Source organism: Vespa crabro, chromosome 10 (assembly GCF_910589235.1).
Source record: "Vespa crabro chromosome 10, iyVesCrab1.2, whole genome shotgun sequence".
Classification (NCBI taxonomy): Eukaryota; Metazoa; Arthropoda; class Insecta; order Hymenoptera; family Vespidae; genus Vespa; species Vespa crabro.
The window spans coordinates 4011148-4036984 of NC_060964.1; the positions used below are offsets into that span (position 1 = coordinate 4011148).

The window sequence follows — 25837 nt, forward strand, 5'->3', positions numbered from 1 at the left end:
GATCGATCGATCCAATCGGAATTCGACTCGTTATCGTAACATTTTGCATAACGATAAGCTTTTCTCAGTATATAAGAGAGGAAAGAAAAAGAAAAAGAAGAAAATTGAATCGATCGTCGTGAGAAAATGAAGAAATAAAGAGAAAAGTGGAAAAAAGGCGATCGCATGGAAAAGGAGTCGAGAGGAAACAAGTGGCGCTGGCATCGTCGGCAGTCAGAAGCCGCCGGCTGGGTTGATGACGGTGACGGTGGCGTGCGATGAGAACGACGCTTCTAGTGGCATCAGTCGACGTTCTACGCTCGTACAAAGCGGAGCTCAATGGCGTGCAATCTCTTGCGAGTTCCTCGATAGCCGCGTGCTCGAGCGAACTTGTCAAACATAACACGCGTTTTATTTTTTTTTCTTCGGGAATCGTCCAGTTTTTTTTCCCTTCTCAAAGTTAATAAAAAGAGAAGATGATGCATGCCGATTTTAATATATCAAAATTCTACTCAAGCGGCTTCTACCGCGCGGATTATCGGACGAGCGACGCGCGCACGTAAAAAGGACTCTTTGCGTCCCTCCGATATAGAGAAAGAGTAAGAGAGAAAGAGAGAAAGAGAGAGAGAGAAAGAAATAGAGAGAGAGAGAGAGAGAGAGAGAGAGAGAGAGAAAGAGATAAAGAAAGTGTAGTCCTTTGAACGACAATCATCGTCAGAATGGAACCCGCCAAAGATCGTCTCGCGACGCGTTATTGTGGATATCGTCTTGCTGTTGAGATATATGAAAAGAGTCTGGTCAGAGCAGATAGACCTGCTACTTGGTATCTCGCATCCGCCATCCTGGAAGAATTGGCTGGTCCTACGATAACGAGTACGGCCAGTTGTATACCGAGTATCACTAGCGCGACAACAATGATGACGTCGACGACGACTACAACGAGTTCAACTACGATGTCTATCTCAACGAATCCCAGCATGCCATTAAGAAGAAAGATCGACTTCTCTTTTGCTTGTCCCTTTTGCGAAGGGACTTTATTCGAACCCGTCACCACCAGCTGCGGACACACTTTCTGCAGGAACTGTATGGAAACGGGAAAAAACTGTCGCGTGTGCGGTCAAAAAATTCTCAACGTCGGTCAAACGAACGTACTCGTGCAAAGGCTCGTGGAAAAGTGGTGGCCACGCGAGGCAGAGGCGAGCAAAGCGAGACACGAGGGTGACCTCCTCATAAAGGAGGGTGACCTGGCTCAGGCTCTGGATAGGTACAACCTCGCCGTACGACTCGGTGAGTACGTAAATGTGTCTGTCTTCCTATTGAACCCTCCCTTTATTTTTTTCCTTTCATTCCTTCCTTCCTTCTCTCTCCCTCTCTCTCTCTCCTCCTCTCCCCCCTCTCTCCCCATCTTTCTTCCTTTTAGAAAAGACCCTTGATCGTCTATACATTTCAGCATAAACCCTTCGCACTACCAATGTGTTCCCTTCGCGCGCGATTCCGCCAGGAATCAAGAGCGTTTCGTAAGGTATACGCCACGGTTACGTAAAGACCGTTATGAAACGCCAAACTTGGATAACGGTAACGTTTGTAGAAATCGCTTTGTGCGCGAAGATACATTCAATATATTTACGAGTTCGTATGCCCATAGCCGCTAAATGCAAATAATGAAGGAGGGACAAGCATAATTATCGTGTTTTTTCTTTCTTTTTATCAATCAAGCTTTAATTTTTATGTAACGTATGATGTGTATTTTCAATATTTATTTCGTTTCTTGTAGAAGAAAAAAAAACAAATCGTCGATCCTTCGGTACGAACGACTTTTATAAAATATCGATTTTTTTTTGTTTTTACTTTTCTACGATCAAATCACAACGTCGACATAACATAATTTACTGCATAGTGTCGATAAAATTATCTCTTCGTTAAAGTAGTTTATTTTTTTTTTTTTTGAAGTGCAACTATTATGAAAAGTAACACGTGCTTTTCTTCTTTCACGCGGCACGACGGATCAAATATAACACGATTGTTTAGAGTCCAGTTTTACTTTTCATTGTTCCCGCCTTTCAGTTAATTTCGTATTACAATTTTGATATTTCGAAATAATTCGAATTTTTTTTATCCCCAATCCCATCGATGACCAACGATCTTCATAGAAGATATTGATGCTCGACAAGCTGTCCATAATGCATTAGATGATTTGCGTCGTTTTACCTGGAAATATTATAAAGAAACTTATCTAACATCGTAAAGTCTCTTAAGAAACCATTCGATGAAGTTGAACACTTACGAAACTTCATTTTTTTTTTGTGAAAAGATATGAAAGATTAAAAAAGATGTAAAAAGATTTTAAAAGCTTTACATCGAACGTTCGATAATTCGTTTACCATAAGTTTAAAATTGGATAAAATTCTTTTTATATCGCATATATAATAAATTCTCTTAAATATGTAAATATTTAGTTGTAAGAATCATCGACAAAATCTCTTATAATATTTTACATGATAAAAAGTGAATTTTAAAATGATAGAAAGAAAAAGAATTCCTTTTTGATTTTATAAGGAACATGTTAAGGTCCTAGAAATATCGATGAACATTTAAGAAACAGAGAATGGCGCGAATAAGTTTACGAACTCAAACCAGAGAATCTTGCAGACGAACTACGTGTAGACATTCGCCATTTCTTCTTCGCGACTCGTAAAAGCCGCTTTTTCATCACCCTGGCGGCCTCTGGTTGACGACCTCGTCGCGAATAAACTACGCAAACTTCTCCTTTGTTCGAATTCCCAGACATTGAAATATCTCGAGTGCTTTGAAAAAGATCAAGACAGTACGATGACCGATCGAACGAGAGCACATCAAGGACGAATAGTACGTATTAATGATATTCTAAATAATTTTTTTCTTTCCTTCCAAGGGAAATCATTCCAATTGTATTAAATAAAAATATATTTCTGGACAGGACGAAAAGGTCATAGAAAGATTTATCGTATTAAAACATTAACAATTATTTAATGAATTCTCGAAAGAAATCCAATTATGATTTCGTTAAATTTTCACAGAAATGGCGGAGAAGTTTATAACGACTATATATATTTCGAAATGGTCGAGTACGCGAGCGCAGCAACCGAGATAGGTCGACGCACTGATGCAAGTCCAGATATAAACCTGATAATCGTTCATGGCCCCTATTTATACAGCAAGCACAAAGATGGATCGACTTCTACGATAATCCGTCCTTTATCCTTTCCAAGAAGTGAAGCTCGTGTCAATAATATTACTGATTTCTCTCTCTCTCTCTCTCTCTCTCTCTCTCTCTCTCTCTCTCTCTCTCTATCTATCTATCTATCTATCTCTTTTATACAATAAATATTCACGAAGCTAATATCAATTAACGATAAATCAATGAATATTCTACATTTACAATTATTCGATCAATCTTTTCTCTTGTTGATTCTTCTAATTAACATGTAAAATTGAGAATAAAAAGAGAAGCGAAATAAAAGCATGCTTGGCTTGGCGTAGAGTAAATTAATGTCTTGAACGAAAAGGGATGAGATTGCGTTCGAAAATGACAACAACGACTACGACTGCGACTACGACTACGATGACGATAAGTTCACGGCCAGTCTGAGACGGTGGTTATATAACGCTTTGAAAGAGGCTCGAATGCGTCGGTAAGAGCGGACTATTCCGAAGGCACAGCGTTCCTTCGTGGAGAGTCACGGTGGATGCACTCGGGAGACAAAGAACTCGAGTCGTTCAGAGAGAGTGCATCGTACGTATGCATGATGCATGTGTCTCTATGTGTATCTATCTACGTGTGTACCGCCTTACATATATACTTACGTGACGAGAAGCATGCTGTACGATCAGCTTTTCCAAGTAAATTAAAAGCCCATAGAAATTCATAGATTTCTCGGTCATCCTTCAAATCTGATGACAAAGATAATCAGAGGACGTTTGTCTCGAGGACGATTAGTCACCGTACTAAATCGTTTTATCGTGCTTGTTTTTCTTCTATCTAATCACTTGCAAGTATCTAAAGAGAAAGAGAAAAACAAATTTATCCTACGAGACAGCGACAACGATCTATTTTCTTAATCTCGATTTATAAATGCTATTTATTAAATAAATTCCAATGTGTGAGGGATCCCTCTAATTGATTTAATATCACATATTCAAACTTAAAAACTTTCTTTCGATAATCATGGAAAACAATGAATTCTCAAATTCGATGTTTCTATTTGCATTTCCATCTGCTCGGACCATTTGGTTAACCCCAAACAATTATGTTAACAACGCCCTTCGATTTACATTCTCAACACCTAAAACGTAGGATTGCTTTCCTTGGAAAATCTTTTCCTGTCTCCTTTCGTGCGAATTCGATGTTACGATGGAACTCTGCCAAATTCTGGATATCTCTATCGGCCCTCCGATACACTGTTGCTCCTTCTCGTGAACATCCCGTGGGAGAGGCCGAATCCAAGAAAGGACGTGCCCGCGAATTCTAAAGAGCCAGTGTATTCTGGAGGTCAAGGACGTGCCCGTAATACGTTCAAACGATTCGCGAAGAAAGCAACGCTACCGACCTTGCATTACTATGCGATCGACTCGTATATTTGGCGAGTAAGAAGCTCTCACTGACCTTCACGATAATTCCTTTGATAATGTTTTCCGATTGTAAGTCGACTTAACAATATTTCTAGATAAGAATCTCGCAACAAAAATCTTCTTTTTTTTTTCTTTTATCAAATTTCGTTTTCTACGCATACACGAGGGACGTGAAAGTGTGTCAAGGTGCTTCGCAGAAATAAAATAAAAATTCGATGCGATGCGTTCCAAATATAGAGGCATAGAAGACTTTAGAATATTTCCTAAGGTTGATTTACTCGTCTTACATATTAACGAATTGTCTTCTGTTTAACAATTATCTGGCTTTTCTTTTTTTTTTTTTTCTTAACTAATATCTCGAATAAAACACAACGAACGTATGAGCCTTTTTTTTAGTATCGATTAGAGAGCAAATGAGAATAATGTTCATTTCGAATCATTTTTTGATTCGAACGTTACCACTCATCCTTGTCTTTTATTCTCCTAGTAGTTAAGACAGAGATAAATCAACTTTGTTGAATTGTGTGAGCGAAAGTGGGTCGTGTCCTCGATCCTTCTGCGATCGTACCCATTCTTCGTTTGGAATTTTTCTTGCTCGTAACGACACCTTATACGATCACACGTCACTTACGTGATTATAATATTGATCTTTAAAATTTATTGTTGTTACAATTTGCACGTAAATATGTCTCCAGTTATGAACTCCCCAAACTCTTTCCTTTCCATCATAAATGATTTTAATCAATTTTTTATTGTTCAGAGTTGTTCGAAAGATCACATAATGTTTAATTTATGATGTTTCTATAAAAAAATATATATATATCAGAAGTGAACTAAAATTTAAAATCGGTTTAAATCAATAAATCAATAGGACAAAATTAAATAAAAAAAAATATATATATATACATTGTTAAAGAAAAATATAGTAAAAATATAATTTTAATTTTATTTTACAGATAAAAATAATATTTATTACTTTTAAATACGTGAAGTTAACAAAAATTTGGGGATCTATAAGTTTGCACATCACTGCATTAAAATATACAAAACAATTGTGAATTCCATTTCTTTAAAGTTATTTTAATTTAAATTAGATATGTTGCAACTTCATTTACATTTGAATTTCCTGCAAAATCATAAGAAACAATATTTGAATTTATTCGAAATACCAAGATTGTATAAAACTACTTTGGGATTATATAATTAACCCGAATGAAATTAATTCAACGTAGTATTCGCGATTTGTGTCAAGGTGAGAGAGCCACATTTTATGTTTCTTCCTCGTTTCGATCGTTTTCAATCTACAAAATTCTGTATTGAAAAAAAGAAGGAACAGTGATATAATAATCATGATCCATTCGATCCTTCTTAAAACATATCTTCGATATTTTTTCTACATTTTATATACAAATTTTGCATTAATTTAACGATCAAATAAGTTTGATTTTAAGTTTTAAATAATTCGGAACGACGAGACATTTATTAACACGAATAACAAACCTAATGAAATTGCTAAATAAAACGTGACAGAATTTTAATGAAAATCCATTTAATATGGAGGAAAATCGATTAATCAGTTGGAATAAATAAGTTCGTCGTTCAAATGCAATGTGAAAATATCTTGTTAAAATAACAAAAATGTAAAAAGCATTCAACTAATGTCTCTTCGTTCGGTCAACGTCGTGCCAAGTAATGTTTGCCGTCTATATGCTTCGTACGTATAGATGTACGCATAGTTTCGACATAGCTAAGATTCTAATATGCGCAATACGCAGTGCGAACTACCGCTTCCTTACTGCGGTATTATACTGCGGGAGAAAACTAAGAAATTGTAAGGAGTATATGAAAATGGCAAATAACGTGACCTTCAAAGAATTTATTTACTTATATAAAAAATTTACACGTACCTATATATGTAACGAAAGAATCGTTTTATACACGGTCATACGTAATAAGTTTTACTCATGTAACTATCGTAAATCGATATATCCTGTTGGTCGACATATTCTTCTTTTACGATCGAGGCTAATTACTCGTTGCTCATTTAAAGCAACGCACAATGTCGGTAAATATATATATTTTAAACATGCTACCTAGAAATCAATACAACCGCACCATCTTTGAAGGTCTCTCATTTGTTTTCTTTTTTTCTATTCTGAACAATTCTGCGTTATGATCTTTGCGATTGTATACAAATATTTCAAAGATTTTCTACGTATATCTTAATAATAAATACATCGAACGACAGCTCTAGTTTTATCAAGTAATTTCAAATAATTTATTACGATCTTAAAAGAATAAATTCGAGTTCATTACACGATCTTCTAAGTCTTATAGTCTTTCAATTTCGAAATGAAATGAGAATCTTACGACTCTCGTTCTATCGTTCAACTGTATATACCTACTATTTACTATTGCTCTTTGCAATTGTCATCGTACACAACTACGCAACAAAAATATTAATAGTATTATATCACGTAAGTTCAAAGAATATGATTTGAAATTCATGTCTGGTCATGACATTAATCGGTAACCCCACGAACGTTCGATAAAGATGTTATTTAAAAAAATCAAAGTTGTTGTTCATTTTCAGCTTTCCTTACATAACAAATAACATTTAAACGTCAATTATTTAGTAAAAAAGATAGATTTTTTAATAGTCCCAGACGAAATGACTTTCCATTACGTTTTATATTACGTCGAATTCTATGAATTATCGTATCCAAATGGATTATATTATTTTTTGCGACTCGTTATAAGAAAATGACGTTATAATTTTGATATAGCCGAAGCGAAACATAAAATTCATCTTGCAGAAACGGTTGCGAATTGATCCGAATTTAAATAGGATTCTTGCGACGTGTGTCGCCCACTCTCTCTCTCTCTCTCTCTCTCTTTCTCTCTCTCTTTCTCTCTCTCTCTCTTTCTCTCTTTCTCTCTCTCTTTCTCGTCGTCGCTGTTACGACCTAAGGAAAATTACGTAAAGCGCTCGTTGATTCGTGCTTCGGTCTTACTCATTCGCCGGTTCGCAATTGCGTACGTCAATACCGTGATTCATCGTTTAATCCAGAGTTCCCGATTCCCGTTTTTATTGACGAAATGCTGGAAATAAAATAATAATGTAACAGGGTGATCAAGAAAAGTGAACGAAAGGATGACAATAAAAGGGGAGGTAAGAAAAATATAAATAAAACGAAGAAAGAGAATTCATAGTCATCGTCGTCATCTTTTTTCGTTTCGCACGATCGAATTTCTCCGATGAAAATCAACCGAAGTTTGTATCTTGTCTAAAGAAGAGAATACGAAGAAAAGTGGAACGTCCACTTTTAAGATAAGCTAACAACTCGCTCCTGATTCGCGATTGGTTTCACGAGAAGCTGGAATCCGTTTTTCAAGACCATTAACTTCGTTTCTCTTTTCAAACTTGTTCGCATCTAACGTAAGAGACGAAGTAACCTCCTTTTATCACTTTTTAGTAAAAAGATCTAACGGTGTAACGAGTTACGACATATCGAGATATTACCTCACAATCGATAGTTACATACTCGTTCATTACACAGGACTGGATTCCTTTGGATCGATCACCTTTTATGTAGACACTACTTCGAAGTTACTTAACATTCAAGAATTCAACGATTTTAAGCAAGAAGATCATTATATACACTTGTTCGATAATTACTAGGCTCCTTTGATTCATTACTATTCGACTTCGTCTATTCCTATTAAGGATAACTCGATCGTTCTCAGGAAATTCGAATGATTCGTCTATTTTTACATAGATCGAAAAATACCAAATGATTTCTTTTCGTTTGCCAACTATAGATAATAAATGTTACCTCTTATCTTGTTATTTTTTTAAATAGTGAATTTTAGAGAAGTATAAAAAATAACGTGATCTATTTGGTCGTTTTACGTAATATATAAAAAATACTGAAACTGATCGATATCTCAAAATGACATCCATCAATGAGTACAAGCGTCACGACCTTCTCTTCTTCATTATCTCGCGGTATTCTTTTAATCTCAAAAAGTTCGAATTGACTATCGACTTAATCGCGCTGCTTATCGACAACGTGTACGAATAGCAACATCCTTTATCACTGCTATCAATACTTCTTAGTATACGTGTGTTTTCTGTGTACCAAATTATGAGTGCGCATCTTATCGACGCGAAAACGTGCGCGCGCGAACTCGCATTTACTTACGTAACCTTCTTCTTCATTAATACCGCCCGATGTTTCATCCTATTCGGGAAATAGAATCTATACGCAACGTAATCCATTAATTTTCTCGTTATGCAAAACTTTCGATTTGTTATCTACGTTTTATACAAGATTTCATCAGGATCCTATTACTATCGTGTAAAATATCGTAATAGAAAAGCATTTGTAGGATATATCTTATATCCTACAAATATATATTCTCAAAATCGTAGAAAAGAAGAGATTATTAGTATCTACCTAAATCGTTTAACATTTTTATCGTTATCGTATTATAAGTACAGCGTGGATTCATAGGTGTAAGTTCATAGGTGATTTTTTTTAAATTAATTACATTTATTCGAGACATTTTAAGCTAAATTTTTTCACACTGTAAGCTTAGTCTAGCTTATACTTTTACAATTTAAAGGAAAAAAAAATTAATATAAAAAGTCACGAAAAAGAATAGTTGATTTTTAAGATCGTCTAGGAACTTTTGATCCGCCCTGTATTATCGGCTTGAAACAAAGCCTTCACTTTATCTTCATTTAAAAATGATGATATATATATATATTAAATTTTATACGTTAAATAGAGAAAGAGAAAGAAAGATAGAAACAGAGATCAATGGGACAGCGTGAAATGCAAAAAAGTGAAAATTTCTTATGACAATTTGGCGGGAAACGCCCAGTGTACAGAACGTCCAGAATACATATGTATGTATGTATATCATGGCCGGTCGATACGCGGCGGTCCAGTTACGTAAAAGGAAATAATAAGAGAAACCGGGGAGGCATATTTGTCGAGATAAGATAGAGAACAACCGCGGTCACGTGCTCGTCGTACTGTCAAACTCCTCTGTTATGTAAACTTTGAGCTCTCCTGGCGATTCGCCATCTGCCGTCGTCACCGTAACACCGAACCACCATCGGAGACTTCTTCGACTTATTTTTGGCGTTACACTGATCTCTATGATACCTTCTTAACATTTTCACGAAAAGAAAAGAAAAGAAAAAAAAAACAAATTTCATCGTTCTAGCTATGTACGATCGATATTTCACGCAAATTTTTATAATCGAGATCAATTCTTTGTGAAAAATTTATGATCGAGTGGGCGAATTCGTTCCTACGCTTGGAAATTTTCTGATTATGAGAATGTTGTGATGATTCAGAAAACTATTTTATTAATCATCATTTCTCTTATCGTTTCGTTTATTTTGTTACCTTCTTCAGAAATATTTTTAACTGGGAACAATTTTTCGTACATATGTTGTATAAATTCATATATACATACATATATACATGCATATATACATACATATGGGTTCCAGTTTGTTCCACGAATAAGGCGTGAGTTACACAACACACAAAGATGCTTTCCTTTGTACGTAATATTAATGAGTGCGTAACGACGGTTATTCGGCTTCGGCGAGCAATTCTACGCTATCGTCCGCAACATCTGATGCGGATAACGTGTTGTTCTTATCGTTACACGACCACAGGAAAGAACGTTATGCCTATGACTCGTACTCGTCTATTCACCAAGTGATAATTATTTTTAATTCATCGCCATAATTATAAAATCGTTAATAATTTCTTTCGATGTGAGATATTTTTCTTATCATGTTATACATTATAAAATCATTATTTTTTTTTTCCCTTAATTAATTCGTATTCTCTTAAAATGGAAAAGAGGAAAATAACAAAATAAATATCTTTGATTCTTTTAAAATATCCTTAAGTACAAGTATTATTATTCGACGATCGATATTATTTACTTCGACATCGATAATACACATAAATCCATTGTACGAACTAATTTACAAACAGCCAATATTTCAGTTTCTTCTCGTTTTTTTTTTTTTTTTTTTTATTTATTGGCTATGGATCAAACAGAATGATTAAATCTGTAGCGTCATTGAGAGAGAAATAGGAAATAATTGATAGCTCCTTTATGTTGTTATAATTTCACAATGTAATTTTTAACGCGGGAAAATCATGAGAGAGAAAGACTTCATTCATACTTGTTCTTGGTTGCAGCTATATCTAAATCTCGAGGGAATTTTAAGATATTCACTCATAAATACGACGCAGTTGTTAATGCGCTACTATACATGAGCGTTATGTATTCCTACGTTAAATTCGGGAACGACGAGATTAAACCGACGCGACGCGTAGCTCTTTCCTCGTTGCCAACTCTGCGTTCTGAGAAAGTAAACACTAGGCTACTACTGCTGCTGCTGCTGCTGTTGCTGCTGCTACTATTGCTGCTGCTGCTGCTGCTGCTGCTGTTACTGCTGCTGTTTCTGTTACTGATACTACTCTTACTGTTACTGCTACTACTGGATCAAAAAGTTTTTATATACACGATATCTCTTCCTTTTTTATTGGAAACTTTGATAAATAAATTGCAGAATGATTCTGTGATACATTATAAGAGAAAAAAATCTCTACAAAGTTAATGTAAATCGTTTTACAATGAAGGAATAGAAATAAAAAAAAAGCAAAGAAAAAAGAAGGATAAAGTGAAAAGTAAAGAAATCGGTGAATGTTGATACTTCATTAGAGAGATAGTAAAGGAAACGAAACGGAAACGTCGTGAATACCATTACGAGGAACGAAATAACGTTCAGAGCGATCTCTAATTTAATCTAACTTCGTTAAATTGCTCCGTCGTTATAAACGTGTATATGTATGTGTCTATAAATTCATATATATATACATATATATATATATATATATATATATATATGTATATATGGGCATAATAAAATCCGTCGTACGCCACGTAACGAGGATCTCATTCGCTTTAATGATCGACTTGGTAGATCGCTTCGCAGATTTTCATTGACGAACAAATAGGTTAACGAAAGAATAATATAACGGCGTATAGAAAATACAAATTTCGAGAGAAACAGAAGCACGTTGATTCACTCACGCATACAAAAGACGAAATCGGTCTAACAATTCTATCGGCCACGTGGCCATAAGCGAATAAACGAATAGGCAGGTTGTACTTCGTAGTGTCTTCACGAGCCGAATCTATCTGCTGGTTAAAGATCGGCCGACCGATTACGTAACGATAGATTTATATAAATGGTTACGTTGACACTAGATCCCCGGCTGTAGCCGCCTCGGCCATCGTTATATTATCTAACGTAGAGCCGCCCCTCTACGATCCGGGTACATCAACATCTTCCTCTGCGTCTCGCTTTTTTACTTATTCAAACAATCTCATAAAAACTCTACAAATCAAATGTTATCACCATTTTACTACAATAACTGCGAAGGAAGTATCAGTAAGTTCTCTGCAATATTAGTTTTCTTTCTGTATTTTCTTTTTTTTTTTCTTTTTTTTCCCTTTTTTTTCTCGAATTTCATTGATATTATTTTATCGAAATTTCTGAATGATAATATTTCTTTTAGTTTCAATGAAATGTCAAATGTATCATTTATTACGTTATTTCTTCCAGATTTATGCAAATAAGTAACAGATAGCTGATGTAATTCTTCGTAGTTTCGGTATAGTTTACATATTCTTTTTCTTTTTAAATCTTTCATATCATATTTAATTAAGGATTCAAGTATGATAATTATATAAATAATAAATAATAAATATTAAAATTGAAAAGATCGATTAACATACGTGATCGATCTCGTTTATAATAAATTGATGATACGTAACGTAACAACGTGCATACATATAGCAAAGTCAAATCGCGTAGCTGTATCGAAGATCCTCTCGCATAGTTGACCCCACCGAAATTTCGACTCCTCGTTGGTCTTTCCTCGGGCAAGATACTTTCGCCGGGTCGCGCAAGCGCGCGCGCGCCCGTCTCGCGCAGGGCTGACGTTTCTGTCAATTACATAATAAAAAGCGGTTATGTAAGGACGAACGCGTCGCATAAACGTGGCTAGTGCTCGACTTCTGCCCGTTCAAACGAAATTAATCATTCGATAGCGTGAAATCCTTTGTCGAAGTTAGATATCACATGAGACGAATACAAATAAAGAATGGATAGAGTAACGCGTGAAAATCTGGTGAAATCGCATTTTGACGTTACGATGTTATCGTTTCGCTCATGCGTTACACGTCTTTAGATGACATAAGCGCCCAATGGTGACTTGGTATACGATAAGTCGAATAAATTACGACCAATCAAGGGAAAAAGAAGGAGTAAAGTTGTTTTAAATATTACCAAATATGCTTTTTTTTCTTTCTTTTTTTTTTATCCTTATTAGTATTTTTATAAACTTCTTTCTCACTTATCATTATTTATATTCTTTCTGATAGCGTTTCACTCTATATTTCGTCTTTGCTATATAAGCAAATTTATAAATAGTCATTAATTCCGGAGAAAGTAACATGTTCAAATATTATTTGGAAACTAGGCTGAATATTAATGTTATTATAAATCGGCTAATAAATAATATTGGAATTTTCAATACTTTATATCTGCATAAACAAGCAAAACTGCATTTTACTAATTTCTTATTATGGAAATTTTTACTGAAAATTAATTATTAGCTAAGGTAATATTATACTCCTAATACAATACTATTGTATACTATACTATAATATTGTTTATTTATTCATATTTCCATATATATTTACATTACAAATTCTAACATTACTTATTGACCAATCCCATGGATTATTAATGTTTTTTTCTTTTTTTTTAGTATTATTATTTCCTACTTTCTTACGATTTTCTCCTCGAATGGAATTTTATTACATCCTCTTATATTAAAGGAAACTTGATAGCATCCGAGTCAGCCATAGAACACTGCACCTGAAGTGGCACGATTCTAGAGAATGAAAGAATAGGCCAGAGACAGGCAGGAAACTCGATCGAACGGAAGCATCGTCGAGGGGGTACTTGACCGTGAAAAGTGCCTTAAATTATATACGTATACATGTGCAAAGCACAACCAACAGCAAACTCGATGAGTACCACCGAGGCTAGGTCTGTTAACATACCTTCGAGAATGTTTCAAAGCACCATCAATAATCCGCCTAGAGAAAGTCGAAATCGTCTTGTTAATGTGGAAGAGATAAATGAAATAGAAATATATGATACTTGTCTCTAGTTATTTTCTCGTGATTTTAAAGAAATATGAAGAAAAAAAACAATAAAAAAAAAGAAAAAACCTCGACTGAACGCTTTCGACCTTGTTTAAAAAAAAAAAAAACATCGTTCGTTTTGACACAAACGAAGAAAATATCTATTACAGCATCGAAAATCTACCATGAAAATACGATAATAAAGGTGCGTCGAATTTAGAAAGATGGTAATCTTTGTTCTCAGAAGATTACGTACTTATCACTTCTACTCTTTAGTATAACATTGTATCTATTGACTTTGAATTTATATGGCATCTTTCAGACGATACTTCGTTCAGAAACAAATCGTAAAGACGTATCTTCGCTTGATATTCGGTCAAGCATGAAAAGTAGAAACGAATTGAAGATAGATATATATATAGATATAATATAAATATATATATATATATATATATATATATATATATATATATACTCGACGATGATACTGAACGTCTCGGATTCTATCGAGAAATGTCGAGAACCTACACGCGTCGTCGAGTTTATAACTATACTCGATATCATTACGTAACGTTACTGTTTACAATAAGCTAGGTAAGTACGAGTCGGCGAGACGTGTTAGCTGGCGATAAACAATGATTTCCGTGCTTATAATTCGCGGAATTGAATATATACAATGTTCGTCGTTCGTCCGCTTCTCTCCTCTATTTCTTTTCGATCAGTCAGGATTTACGCCCACTGCGTGCGCTATGTGACTTACAAAGCCGATTATATAGATACACTGGTAGGAAACGATCGAATACAAATTTATTTTCTAAGTTAAATTTCATTGGTCTTCTTCAAAATAATTTTCTTGCAAAAGGAATTATATTGGTGTGTACTAAAAGATAATCATCATATTAATAAACCCTTTTAAAAGTTTATACTTTCAAATTTTCGAACGTAACGCAATATGAAGTTGTAATTATTTTATTTGAAAGAATATATTATGTAGTATACTTTATATAATACGTAAGAGATAAATATTTGTTTAAACCCGTTTCGCTGTTTTATAACGTCTTTCAAAAAAAAAAAAAGAAAAAAAAATGAAAAAAGCTCGATTCAAGCCGGTATGACATAATAAATAGACAAATGAAAATTACATAGTAATTTACATAACATTTTTAACATTCATCAATGTCCCATTATATAACTTATTTTCATAAGGAAACAAAAAATATGGATTGTAAACGACTAAACAATGATAGTAAGGTTTAATCTGACGATTCTATCGCGTAAACGTTTCGTAAGAAAAGACGTATCAACGTTGGCGATTTCATCGATTTTTCGTTTTTGTTTTACATTCGTAGAGAGGATTCGATAATCAATTCTCGACCGGTTTCGTACAGTATTCCGATCATATGCGCGAATAACGAATAAAATGTGTTGCTTGACTTAACTTTTGCATCGAAAAATAATCGAAAGACTAGTGAATAGGAATGAAGAAATAAATAAAAAAGTAAAGTGAGTCTTAAATGATTATGAGAACGCGTCAATGCATACGAATCAGTCAATTTCTCAGGATGATGCAAAGAATTACGTACTGATAGAAATAGTTGCATATTATTTGGCAACTAGCGCCATCAAAGTGACAGTCTATTCGCTTCTTTCGGTGTTCGCTTGCCCACGTGTTGGATTCTATCGATCGTTGCCAGCTAACGAACGAAGAACGAAATGCGCGCGCCTCTATACTCACAACGTCGTAATGTAAATCATCATCGTGTATAGATTCGAAAATACGTTCAAAATTTGAATTACTTTTCCAACATTTTTCTGTCAATTATTAAATAATAGATATTATTGAACTAATACTTTTTAATAAAACTAATATAATAATCACTTATAAAATAAATATCTTTATTTCAAAATATTTATTTTTAACAATTAACATCCCTAATAAATATCAACGAATAAATTCTGTAAAGTATAATATGGATATTATTATCAAAGATTGTTTTATGATTAAATTTCAATTGATATAATGATAAATATAAATATTTATCTGTATCTATATATAATATATATTTTTTTATAATATGTAGGATAAGTATGAGCATTAGGATTCGTAACTGTAGATTGGCAAGATTAAAGGTAGCTCCCGATTTTTGTCTTTTGATTGAAAAAGTTGACAAATGAAAAAGTTTGGGGTGTGAAAATGTAGGAAGGACAAAACAGCGCGGCGGGAAAGTAAAATTCGTGATGCGATGCGTCGTAGGCTGATGCGCCAGCCGATGCGCCGAACGATGCTCGTTGTCGACTCGTTGGATCGAGTAGACGTCATCTGCCCCGACGCGGCACAAACAGCCAGCCGGTTACGTAAAGGTCGGTCACCCGGCCACGTTCTTCTCCGACAACGTTGCCCGCCATCGTTCCATTACCTCGCGCCCTTAACGCGTTTATTGTAGAGCCAATTTTGTCATAAATCGATACATTTATTTAATATCTTCCATGGTATCTCATTTTTCCATTAATAGAAATGTCAATGAATTCATAATTATCATTTTCATAAATTTTATGCACGTAAATTACATTTCAATTCGTTATAACATATAATTACATTTTTATAAATTTTATTAATTTATAACTTATAATTACAATCTTGTACACATGTTATATCAGTTGGGGAATATCAATTATTAATCGCACGCATTAGTGATTAATTTAATAATTAGTTTAATAAGATGTTTCTTTTTATTTTTTATTTTTTATATTAATTCATTCATTATGACCTCCTCATTGCATATAATTGCTTCGATCTGCACAGAGAATTTATTTTTCTTATACAATGATCCAAATACTTTTATTATATTTTATAAAGAACTAATCATTAAGTGAAAAATTATATCGATTTCGTGATAGTTTACGTACGTTCACTTATGGCTTATTAAGGGGTTTCTAATCACAAAGAACGGAACGGACGGTCGAAGAACGGACGAAAAGAAATACTCGGTCAAGAAACACGCGATCATAGTTCGTTCCGAACGAACGATCGATCATCCGAAGCAAACCTTGGCATTCGATCATAGATAGAAAACAGAGCATGTCTATAGTCAACATCGCGACAACTATTGATCTTACTAATGAATGAACCTGTTCCGCGTATTCTTCTCTATGCAACCTTTTCCTTTTTTTATTTCCACAAGATAGATAAGAACAAATAAAAATATGTTTCCTTTTATCGGTAATCTTATCAATCTTTCATTGCTGGATATAATTTAAATGTAATACGATTCGAAGTTATCAGATAAAATTTATAGAAATGGAATATGTAGTTGAATTTTTGAAACTTTTCGATACGTTCGAAAAATTATAAATATCATGGAATATATTTAGTGAGTCCATTAAAAAAATTTTTTATTATATCTACAAAAAAATTATATACGTAATATAAAATTTAATTACCAACATATCAATGAGAATAATCGAATAACTGTTCTATTATTTCGATTAAATACAAGCCATATTGATCTATCGTAAAGCAAAAAGTTATCGCGCTTTAAGTCTTAAGTTTTAACGAGAATTTCAATGAGTTGCATTCCGAGAAGCACGATTACAATCTCAACCTAACGTTATGAGTTCCTTAAGCGACGACAAACGTTAAAACGAATTTATTATGCGAGAAATGTTTAAGGCGCCATCACTTATAAGCTCCATCGCGAAGATATGTCATTACTACTAATAGCTATTTAACGATTAAGTGTATTTCAACTACTCGTACGTTTTCCAAGAAATTCTGTTTAGGATAAAATTTATTGAAATTTGTCGTGTTTTTATGAGCAAAAAGTTTGTTTGTCGTCTGGAAAATAGCCTTCGCCATTTTTTGCAATGCACTTTGAATCGTTTCATTCATGAATCAACCCTACGATCAATTTCGTTAAGAAATTTTCGATCGTTCGAAGTTATCCTTTCTCTCACGTTTCATAAAAAAAAATCGACTCATATAGTTTTCGATTTGTCATGTCCAACAGACGAAAAATATGCTTTCTTTCGATACTTGTAGAAACTGTCAAGGTTGTACAATGAAAGGATCGATTCAAAAAAAAAAATATATATATATATATATCTTGTTATAGCTAGAATGAGCTACCTTACATAAGTCGTTCTCCTATCTCTATAGAGATTATTCCTTCGATCGGGTCAAAAGAAAATATATACGTGAAAATGAAAGAAGTAAGAAGAAAAAAATTTTTAATCGATCTTATCATTTTTGATAATATAAATACAAATGTTCTAATTGAATATTATATATTAAAAATTATTTATACTCTTTCCTTTTTATGATATTCATATAAATTTATTAAAACGGAAACGAAGTAACTCCTGTAATAATCGAATATTTCATTTATTTTAACAATTGGCATGAGCCGTCGGTGCTCACAGCGCGTGCCGGAAATTCATTCTCCACCAACATATAGAAAGAGTTCTCGCCACGAAGGCAATGACATTGCTCACAATGCCAGGATGCACTCCCGTCGTTTGCACCCGTCTGCCTCCGCTTGTCTCCGCGTCCACTCGACGTCACGCTCTCCTCGTCGAATCGACTCTTCACGGTCCACGCTTTCGAAGTACGCGTCTTCTCCTCTCTCCCTCCTTTTCGAACCGATCTCCTCATGACTCGCAAGAAACGCATTTAAACTATCTTCGTTCTTTGACTATATTTGGTCACACGTTGAATGTACAGAAAAAAAAACCATTTGTCATGTTATAGATCATCTCGATATATAAACAATAATTAAAGAAACTATGAATTAGAGAAACTATGTAAAAATTTATTTATTCAAATAAATTATTTATTATTAAATTAACATCTAAATATATTATTATTCGCATGAAAATAAAATAATCGATAATGTACAAATATATGTCAAGTTTACATATGTATGATAAATAATTATTTATTTCTATATTGAAAATTATATGTAAAAAAAAAAAGAATGAACATGGATAAATTGAAATAATAGAATAACAATAATGAACAACGAATAATCACAATCGTGGAACCAACTAGAACTCGATGTGAGCCCATAAAATAAGAACGTAGAATCTATTTCGAGATAGGTACAATTAGAAAATAAAATTCTTCGTCGTGTTAAGTCTCGAACCTATTGCCATACTCGTTTTCATATCATATATAATTTGGCTTATTCGACCAAACGATTTCAACTTCGTAACGATGAACAGAACAGCAGACAATCGTTCATATTGCTTATGCCGTAGGATAGTTAGTAGGCAATTAATATATGTTAGTAATTTGTTTAATCGACCATATCGACCTGATTTCATACTTGGATAAATGTTAAAGCGTAAAAATATTACTCTTTAAGTTGTCTCAATCGATGTTAGGTAACAAATGTATTTTACAATAGTTCATAACTATCATGCTTAGAAAAAAAAAAATTATGCAAATATCATTATAATATATTCATGCATAATCTATAATTTCTTAATAATTGATTGATTAAAGTAATTATTACTTTTCATTTATTTTACATTACAGTTGACGTATTTGATTAATTAAAAGTTTCAATTTTCAAGTTAATATATACGTCGCATATCGATAAGAAATGTCAACTTTAACAATTATATAATATGGATATAAATAGTTTCTCATAATAACAGAGAATAAAATGTATTTTATTTTTGACTTTCTAAACAAATATATAAGAAAGCTTTAATCGAATTAATATTCTTGACAAGAAGGAAGGATGAATAGCAAGTTCTACGACATTTCCTTTTGTTTCAGTGCCAAACAGTCCACTCCATCTTAGCAACAGGGCTCACGTCTTGCTCTTATTAAAGAGGCCGCAAGCATCTCTCACAGATGCCGATCAGGCGGTTAGGCTTAGGCCTGACTGGGGCAAGGTAAGCTTAGGATTTTTTCTGTTTTCTTTTTTCTTTTTTTTTTGGAAATGAACAAAGCAAACTTTTTTCGTGTTCTAACGATGATCTTATCGACAGGGTCATTATAGAAGAGGAGTAGCATTATCGGCTTTGGGTAGATACGAAGAAGCCTTTTTCGCCCTTTGCATTAGCGTTGCCATCGACAAGAATCCTCAAGTAGTACGGCACGAACTAACCAGGGTAGGTAAATATAATTTCCCTCCTTTTCAACTAGTTGGTGCCAAAGCGTAAGAGCCTGGTAAACATAAGAGAATAAAAGTTCTTCGTTAAAAACGATGACGTTTCCTTCGTATTCGTCGTTGTCAGTTTAACGACTAATCGTCGTTGCGATAGTCGTCAGGTGAGTTTGCCGCTTGTTATCAACTTCCTACGTTTTTTCCCTAACTGACCCTTAACTGTAATCTCTATATTCTTTTTTCTCTTTTTGTCACGAGTAAAGTAGAACCTTCATTATTTGAATTTTTTTGTAATTCAACGAAACGTTCTATTTATCGTAGCAATGTGCTTTATTATACAACATATTGTATCTCGTTCCTATCAATGCAAATGTATATTTCACGTAACGTTCGTATATCATTCTATAATAATCAAAATAAAATGTAAAATATTTGAAATCAAATTTAAGAATTAAATGATAAAAAAAGCGAATTCACGAAACGAAAAAGAAAAGAAAGAGATAATAAAAGTTTTAGATAATTAACATAATTTTGTAATTAAAATGATATGTTATATAAATTAGGAATTTGACTATAAATTTTTTTTTCTTTTTTTAGTTCTTGATTTTCCATGAGATATATGTAAAGTTCAATCTCAATCAATAAATTATTATTTTATTATCAAGAAATAATTTTATTAGCTGAAAACTTTCTCTTACACATATCTTACTGTTGATTCATATATGGGAGGTTCTTCGGTAATTATAAAAAAAAAAAAAAAAAGAAAAATTCTATAGCCATTCGTAAAGAGAGGAGTGAGAAAGATAAAATAAATGATAAAAAACGTCACACGAACCTTTCACTCTGCTCCTTTCGAATAGACTGAAAACTCTTTAAAAACATTCTTGCATTATCTTTCTAGGTGTTGCATAGAATGTTATTGGCCGATTTACGTCGGCAGAGCGTCATGCAGCAGCGCACACCGTACAATTTAATAGAAGGTGTGCCCCGCACGAGAAGCCGTCACCAATTAACAAATCCCAAGCGTAATCGACGTGCCGCGTTTAATAGTTCGGATTGCGAGGACGATAGTAGCGGTGGGGAGGAGGAATTCACACAGGTATGTCGTTTCTTTTCTTATTGTCCTTTCGGTTCCTTTTCTATTATTTTTATTATTATTGTTTCCTTTTTGTAATCCATTACTGTACTAAAACAGTAACACAAAAAAAGGATTGCCTTATTTTATTTTCACATATTTTTATTTAACCTTCATCCGTCCGACGAACTTTTGATAGGCTTGTGAACTATGACATGTCGTAATTAAAATCTAATTAATATATCTTTTTGCTAATGATTCAAGCGCGTTGCATAGATTACGTAAATATTATAGCTATCATCGTTGATATCGTGACCGCGATAAAAGGTGACGATTAATCAGTAATCGTTCACCGAGTCTAATTATAAACATGATATTCGACTCAATGTAGATTCCTACGTGACTATCTATCCATCGTGTTTTTGACCACTAAAGAACTATAATTAATCGGACAATGAGTTGAAAACCCATTGTTCAAAAACCTCTCCGAAATCATTCGAATTTATAGAATGTGAAATCGACCTACTCAATAACAGCTAGCTACTTTTTGCCTTTATATAATTTCATTGTTTCTTCTTTTTATCGCAGACGATAAGTCGAAGACTTCTCTCGAATAACGCCAAACTTCAAACGATCTTGGACCGAGTATCTCAAGATATGGAAAAACTGAAAAGTAAGTGACCGAAGAAAAAGAAAAAGAAAAAGAAAGAAAAAAAAGAAAAGATTAATTCTTTGCACTCGAAATGATAACTCTCAACCTCGATTAAAATTTTGTGCTAGCATCGTATCAAAAATTTATCGTTTATGTAGGTAATTAAGTTACTTTTTTTATCAAATATATTCTTTTGACACATTTTATGATAATTGAAATATAAAATCGATCTAAAAAATTTAATTCATTCGAATTGAAGAAACGTTATATATGTAATAAAAAATAATAATATTTATAATTTATTATTAATTTTTATATGCGAATATATTGACGCGAATAAAAAACTAAGTTGCGAGACACGAAAGGTTAAGTCAACGATTTCGTAAATATTTACGTGTATTTCATCTTGATTGTGAATGCTTAAAAATAAGAATCCTTTTCAGGAGTTGAGGCAAGACCGGCTGAGGTTCTATTACCGCCATTCGCGGATGGAACTGTCGGTGAATTAGACTGTATTTTATGCTGTCGACTACTTTGGAAACCTGTAACAACACCATGTGGGCATACATATTGTTGGATGTGTTTAGATAGGTGTTTGGATTATTCCTCGGCCTGTCCATTGTGCGTCACATCTCTTGCCGACGTAAGTTGTTTTTCCATTGAAAAATGAAAAAAATTTTGCTTGATAAATATAAATTTCGCTTACATATAATATAATTATTACATTGCAAATATTTCGATAAGTAATCCGAAATATATTTTTTTTATATCGTAACGCTAACGTACTGTAAACTTTTAAACGATAAAATTAAATCGATTAAATTGATTAAATCGATTCCGCGGCTTGTTAGTCACGAGCCGTTACTCACGGGCAACATTTTGCTAAGATTGAAGGAAGAGGACTCGCTCGGTCGCGTTCTTATAACGACGATTGCAGCTTAAATAAGACAGAATGCTTTCTACCGTTCAACGATGCCTCATAGATCTTTAACGATCATTCTCCGCGGTCTTTGTGGTCACTACTATAAGCTTCCGCGTTTGCAGAGCTATTACCAATTGTCTATATTTAAAGATATTATCGGTTAATGACGAAAATTCTGTTAGTAAGAAGAGAGGTAATCGAGGGAAGCGACACCCGATGATTTTGTGGTATATCTACGATCTTCTTCTTCCTTTCTTTTCTCTAACTATTAATTTTATTTATTCATAATGTATTGCGCAACGACGAACGAACCGAGTTTCTGAGAAAGCATTGCGAGATTCAAACGTACGATATTTCACTATTAAATTAATATCTGCTAAAGGAGTTCTTTAAAAGGGTTGCGTTTTGTCTGACGTAATGGATGAGATGAAGCAAGAATACTAACGAATTATTCTTTATTTCCAGTACCTAGCAAGTAGTCAAAAAACTGTGACTGACTTCATAGAAAAGGCTCTGAAGATCGTAGCACCAACTGAATATGCAGCTAGAGCAGCGAGTCATCGACTCGAGTTGGTTCAAGGTCTCGGTCTTCTGGACAGCGAACAAATTGCTGTATTTATCTGTACCACTGCATTTCCATGTGTCGCCTGTCCCTTGTTCGTTTACGAGCCTAGATATCGATTGATGGTCAGAAGATGCGTGGAAAGTGGTATCAAACAATTTGGTATCGCTGCGTGTCTAAACAAAGAATCAAGCGGTACTAAAAGGTAAGATATTCGTTTCGTAATAAAATTATCTATCCCTTTCGAGTTTAGAAATTATTCGATTCCCGATTGATTTGTATTTTCGATATTTTCCTAGGTACGCGGAATATGGTACGATGCTTGAAATTCGGGATCGTGTTTTATTAAAGGATGGTTGTAGTATTCTTAGTACGCTCGGTAGAAGAAGATTCAGAGTACTTTCTGGTGGTGAGAGAGACGGATATGATACAGCTCACGTTGAATTTCTAAGGGACACAATTGTACAAGGAAATCAATTGTTGAATCTGCTAGAATTACACGATAAGGTATGTATAGATGTACGTTTATTTATATTTGTCAATTGCGAATAGAATAACAATAAGATTCGTCGATTAGATTAGGAGAATACTGTGGGCTCTCTTACAGAAAAATAAAAAGCTTCCTGTCTTCGTCGCAGGTACGAGCAAAAGGTAGAAGATGGTGGAACACAGTGCCGTCTTATCAACAATCCGAAATTCAACGAGTTTTCGGTCGCATGCCCGACACGGAAGAGGATTGGCCGAGACTTCCAGACGGACCTTCGTGGACTTGGTGGTTATTAGCCATCTTGCCTCTTGGCCCACAACTTCAAGTTGGTATATTGGGTACTACTAGTTTGGAAAAGAGACTGAGAGCCATCGAGAAGACTTTAGATCACATGGAACAGAGACAACTCACTGTTGCGCCTGCACCATCGGAAGAGACAACAACTTCCTCGAGTATTTGCAGAGATAGACGGGCCATCACGGAGAGGACGGTCTCAGTTTTTCAACAATCCTAGAGATTTTCTACGTCGTCTTTTCTATTCCTCTAGATTCTATTAATAATATCTTCGCTTAAAACTCAAACGCGAAAGGAATAGAAGAACGATCCAATCTTCGACGATGGGGATAGATTAACAGATTCGAGATATATCGATTTTCTCGAATCATTCTACTCGAATCCTTCCTATCTTTCTTCCTTCTTTTTCCTCTCGCGTCCTTTTAATCAAGTATTTTCGCTCGAGTGCTCGCTCCATTAATTCGGCACTCGTTAAACTCTCGATCGGTTGCCTTATCGACGAATTGATACTACGAGCGATTTCGCACGAGCGACATATCTGGTATAACAAAGTAATGTAAAAAATTTATAAGCTAGATCGTTAACCTCGATGAGGCAAGCCGATTTTCTTTCCGCTATTGCAATACGCAAATCTGTTCTTCCAAAATATTATATATATATATATATATACATATATATATATATATATATATATATATATATATATATACAACACGATACTATACATTTATGAGTATACATACGGCTGATAACGTTTGCCGACGAAGAGCTGATTATATAAGGTTTTAACGCGTCATAAAAAATTTCTTTAGCTCTTACATCGTTTCAAGTCCGATGCACACTTTATGAACAAATAATCAAACCTTCGACCAAAAAGATAAATACTTTTTATTAAAAATGTTACTACAATCTTCATGCTCTCTTTTCAGCTCTTTATCCATTTCTCTTTTTGTATCTATACATATACGTATACATATAACGTCTCTCTTTCAGCTCTTCAAAATCAGTCGCTATCGTTACTAAACGATTCATAATCCGGCCATTTTTTCAGCCGGATGAAATGAATTTTTTTCGAAATTTTCGTCGTTCCTTCTATTTAACGGCGCGAGGAGCACTTTTAAAGCGGCACGAAATGTAGACTTTTTATACCACTCAAATTTATTCCGTCATCCATAAGACTTCTCGACCACGCTAGCGTATAGTAATTTATTTTCATGTTACTTTTAATATCATCGATTCTTAGAGGTAGAAAGTCTAACGAACTAGAAACGTCATATCAATCATGCAATCAAGTATTTACAGGAAGAATAGATACATTTTCGTTAGAGAATATATTACGATGACACTATGGTAAAAGAAAAAAAGTACACTCTACTACTATTTGAATAAATATTATAAAATTTCTATCGTTAGCACCAACGACGCCGTCGATACTTTTTCGTATCGACGACGAGGATAATCGTCCGCGAATTCGCACTATCAATATTTTTCCTATCGAAAGTATATGAACATATGAAAGAAGAAAGAAAACTTTTTTCATCCTTTTATAATCGTTATGAATCATTATTATTATAATGTAGACAAGTACGTACGCGAATATAACTAACGTAATTTGTTGTTTTCGCGACGATTAAATTAAAATTATACTTTAGATTTATACTCTATTCTCTAAACTTTTACGAAGTTGTGAATCATGCATTGTGATATTATTCTATAGCCTAACTTGTATATTATTACTAAAGCAACATTACAAATATTATGTAATGCTACGTGACTTTCCATTTTTACTTCAACATTTCTATATTTATCTTCATCTCTTCATATTGAATATTGTAATAAAATATTATGAAATCGAAGCTTTACGGTTTACATTTGTTA

At 33.9% G+C, this 25837-nt stretch overlaps 1 protein-coding gene across 3 annotated transcripts; it reads left to right on the forward strand.

Moving 5' to 3' along the window:
• On the forward strand, positions 1-25815 carry LOC124427362 (LON peptidase N-terminal domain and RING finger protein 1). 3 transcript variants are annotated; one of them, XM_046970215.1, is made up of 9 exons: positions 1-1266; positions 19634-19752; positions 19849-19971; positions 20869-21066; positions 21631-21715; positions 22138-22337; positions 23082-23383; positions 23478-23685; positions 23786-23971. In XM_046970215.1, the coding sequence occupies exons 1-9, from the start codon at positions 699-701 to the stop codon at positions 23831-23833; spliced, it is 1851 nt and encodes a 616-aa protein (XP_046826171.1). In that variant the 5' UTR covers positions 1-698; the 3' UTR covers positions 23834-23971. The 3 variants fall into 3 exon arrangements, with proteins under 3 accessions (XP_046826171.1, XP_046826170.1, XP_046826172.1); XM_046970214.1 differs by having other exon boundaries at positions 3-1266; positions 23817-25815; XM_046970216.1 differs by lacking the exon at positions 1-1266 and adding an exon at positions 2707-2844 and having other exon boundaries at positions 23817-25815.
• Positions 25816-25837: the final 22 nt, after the last annotated feature.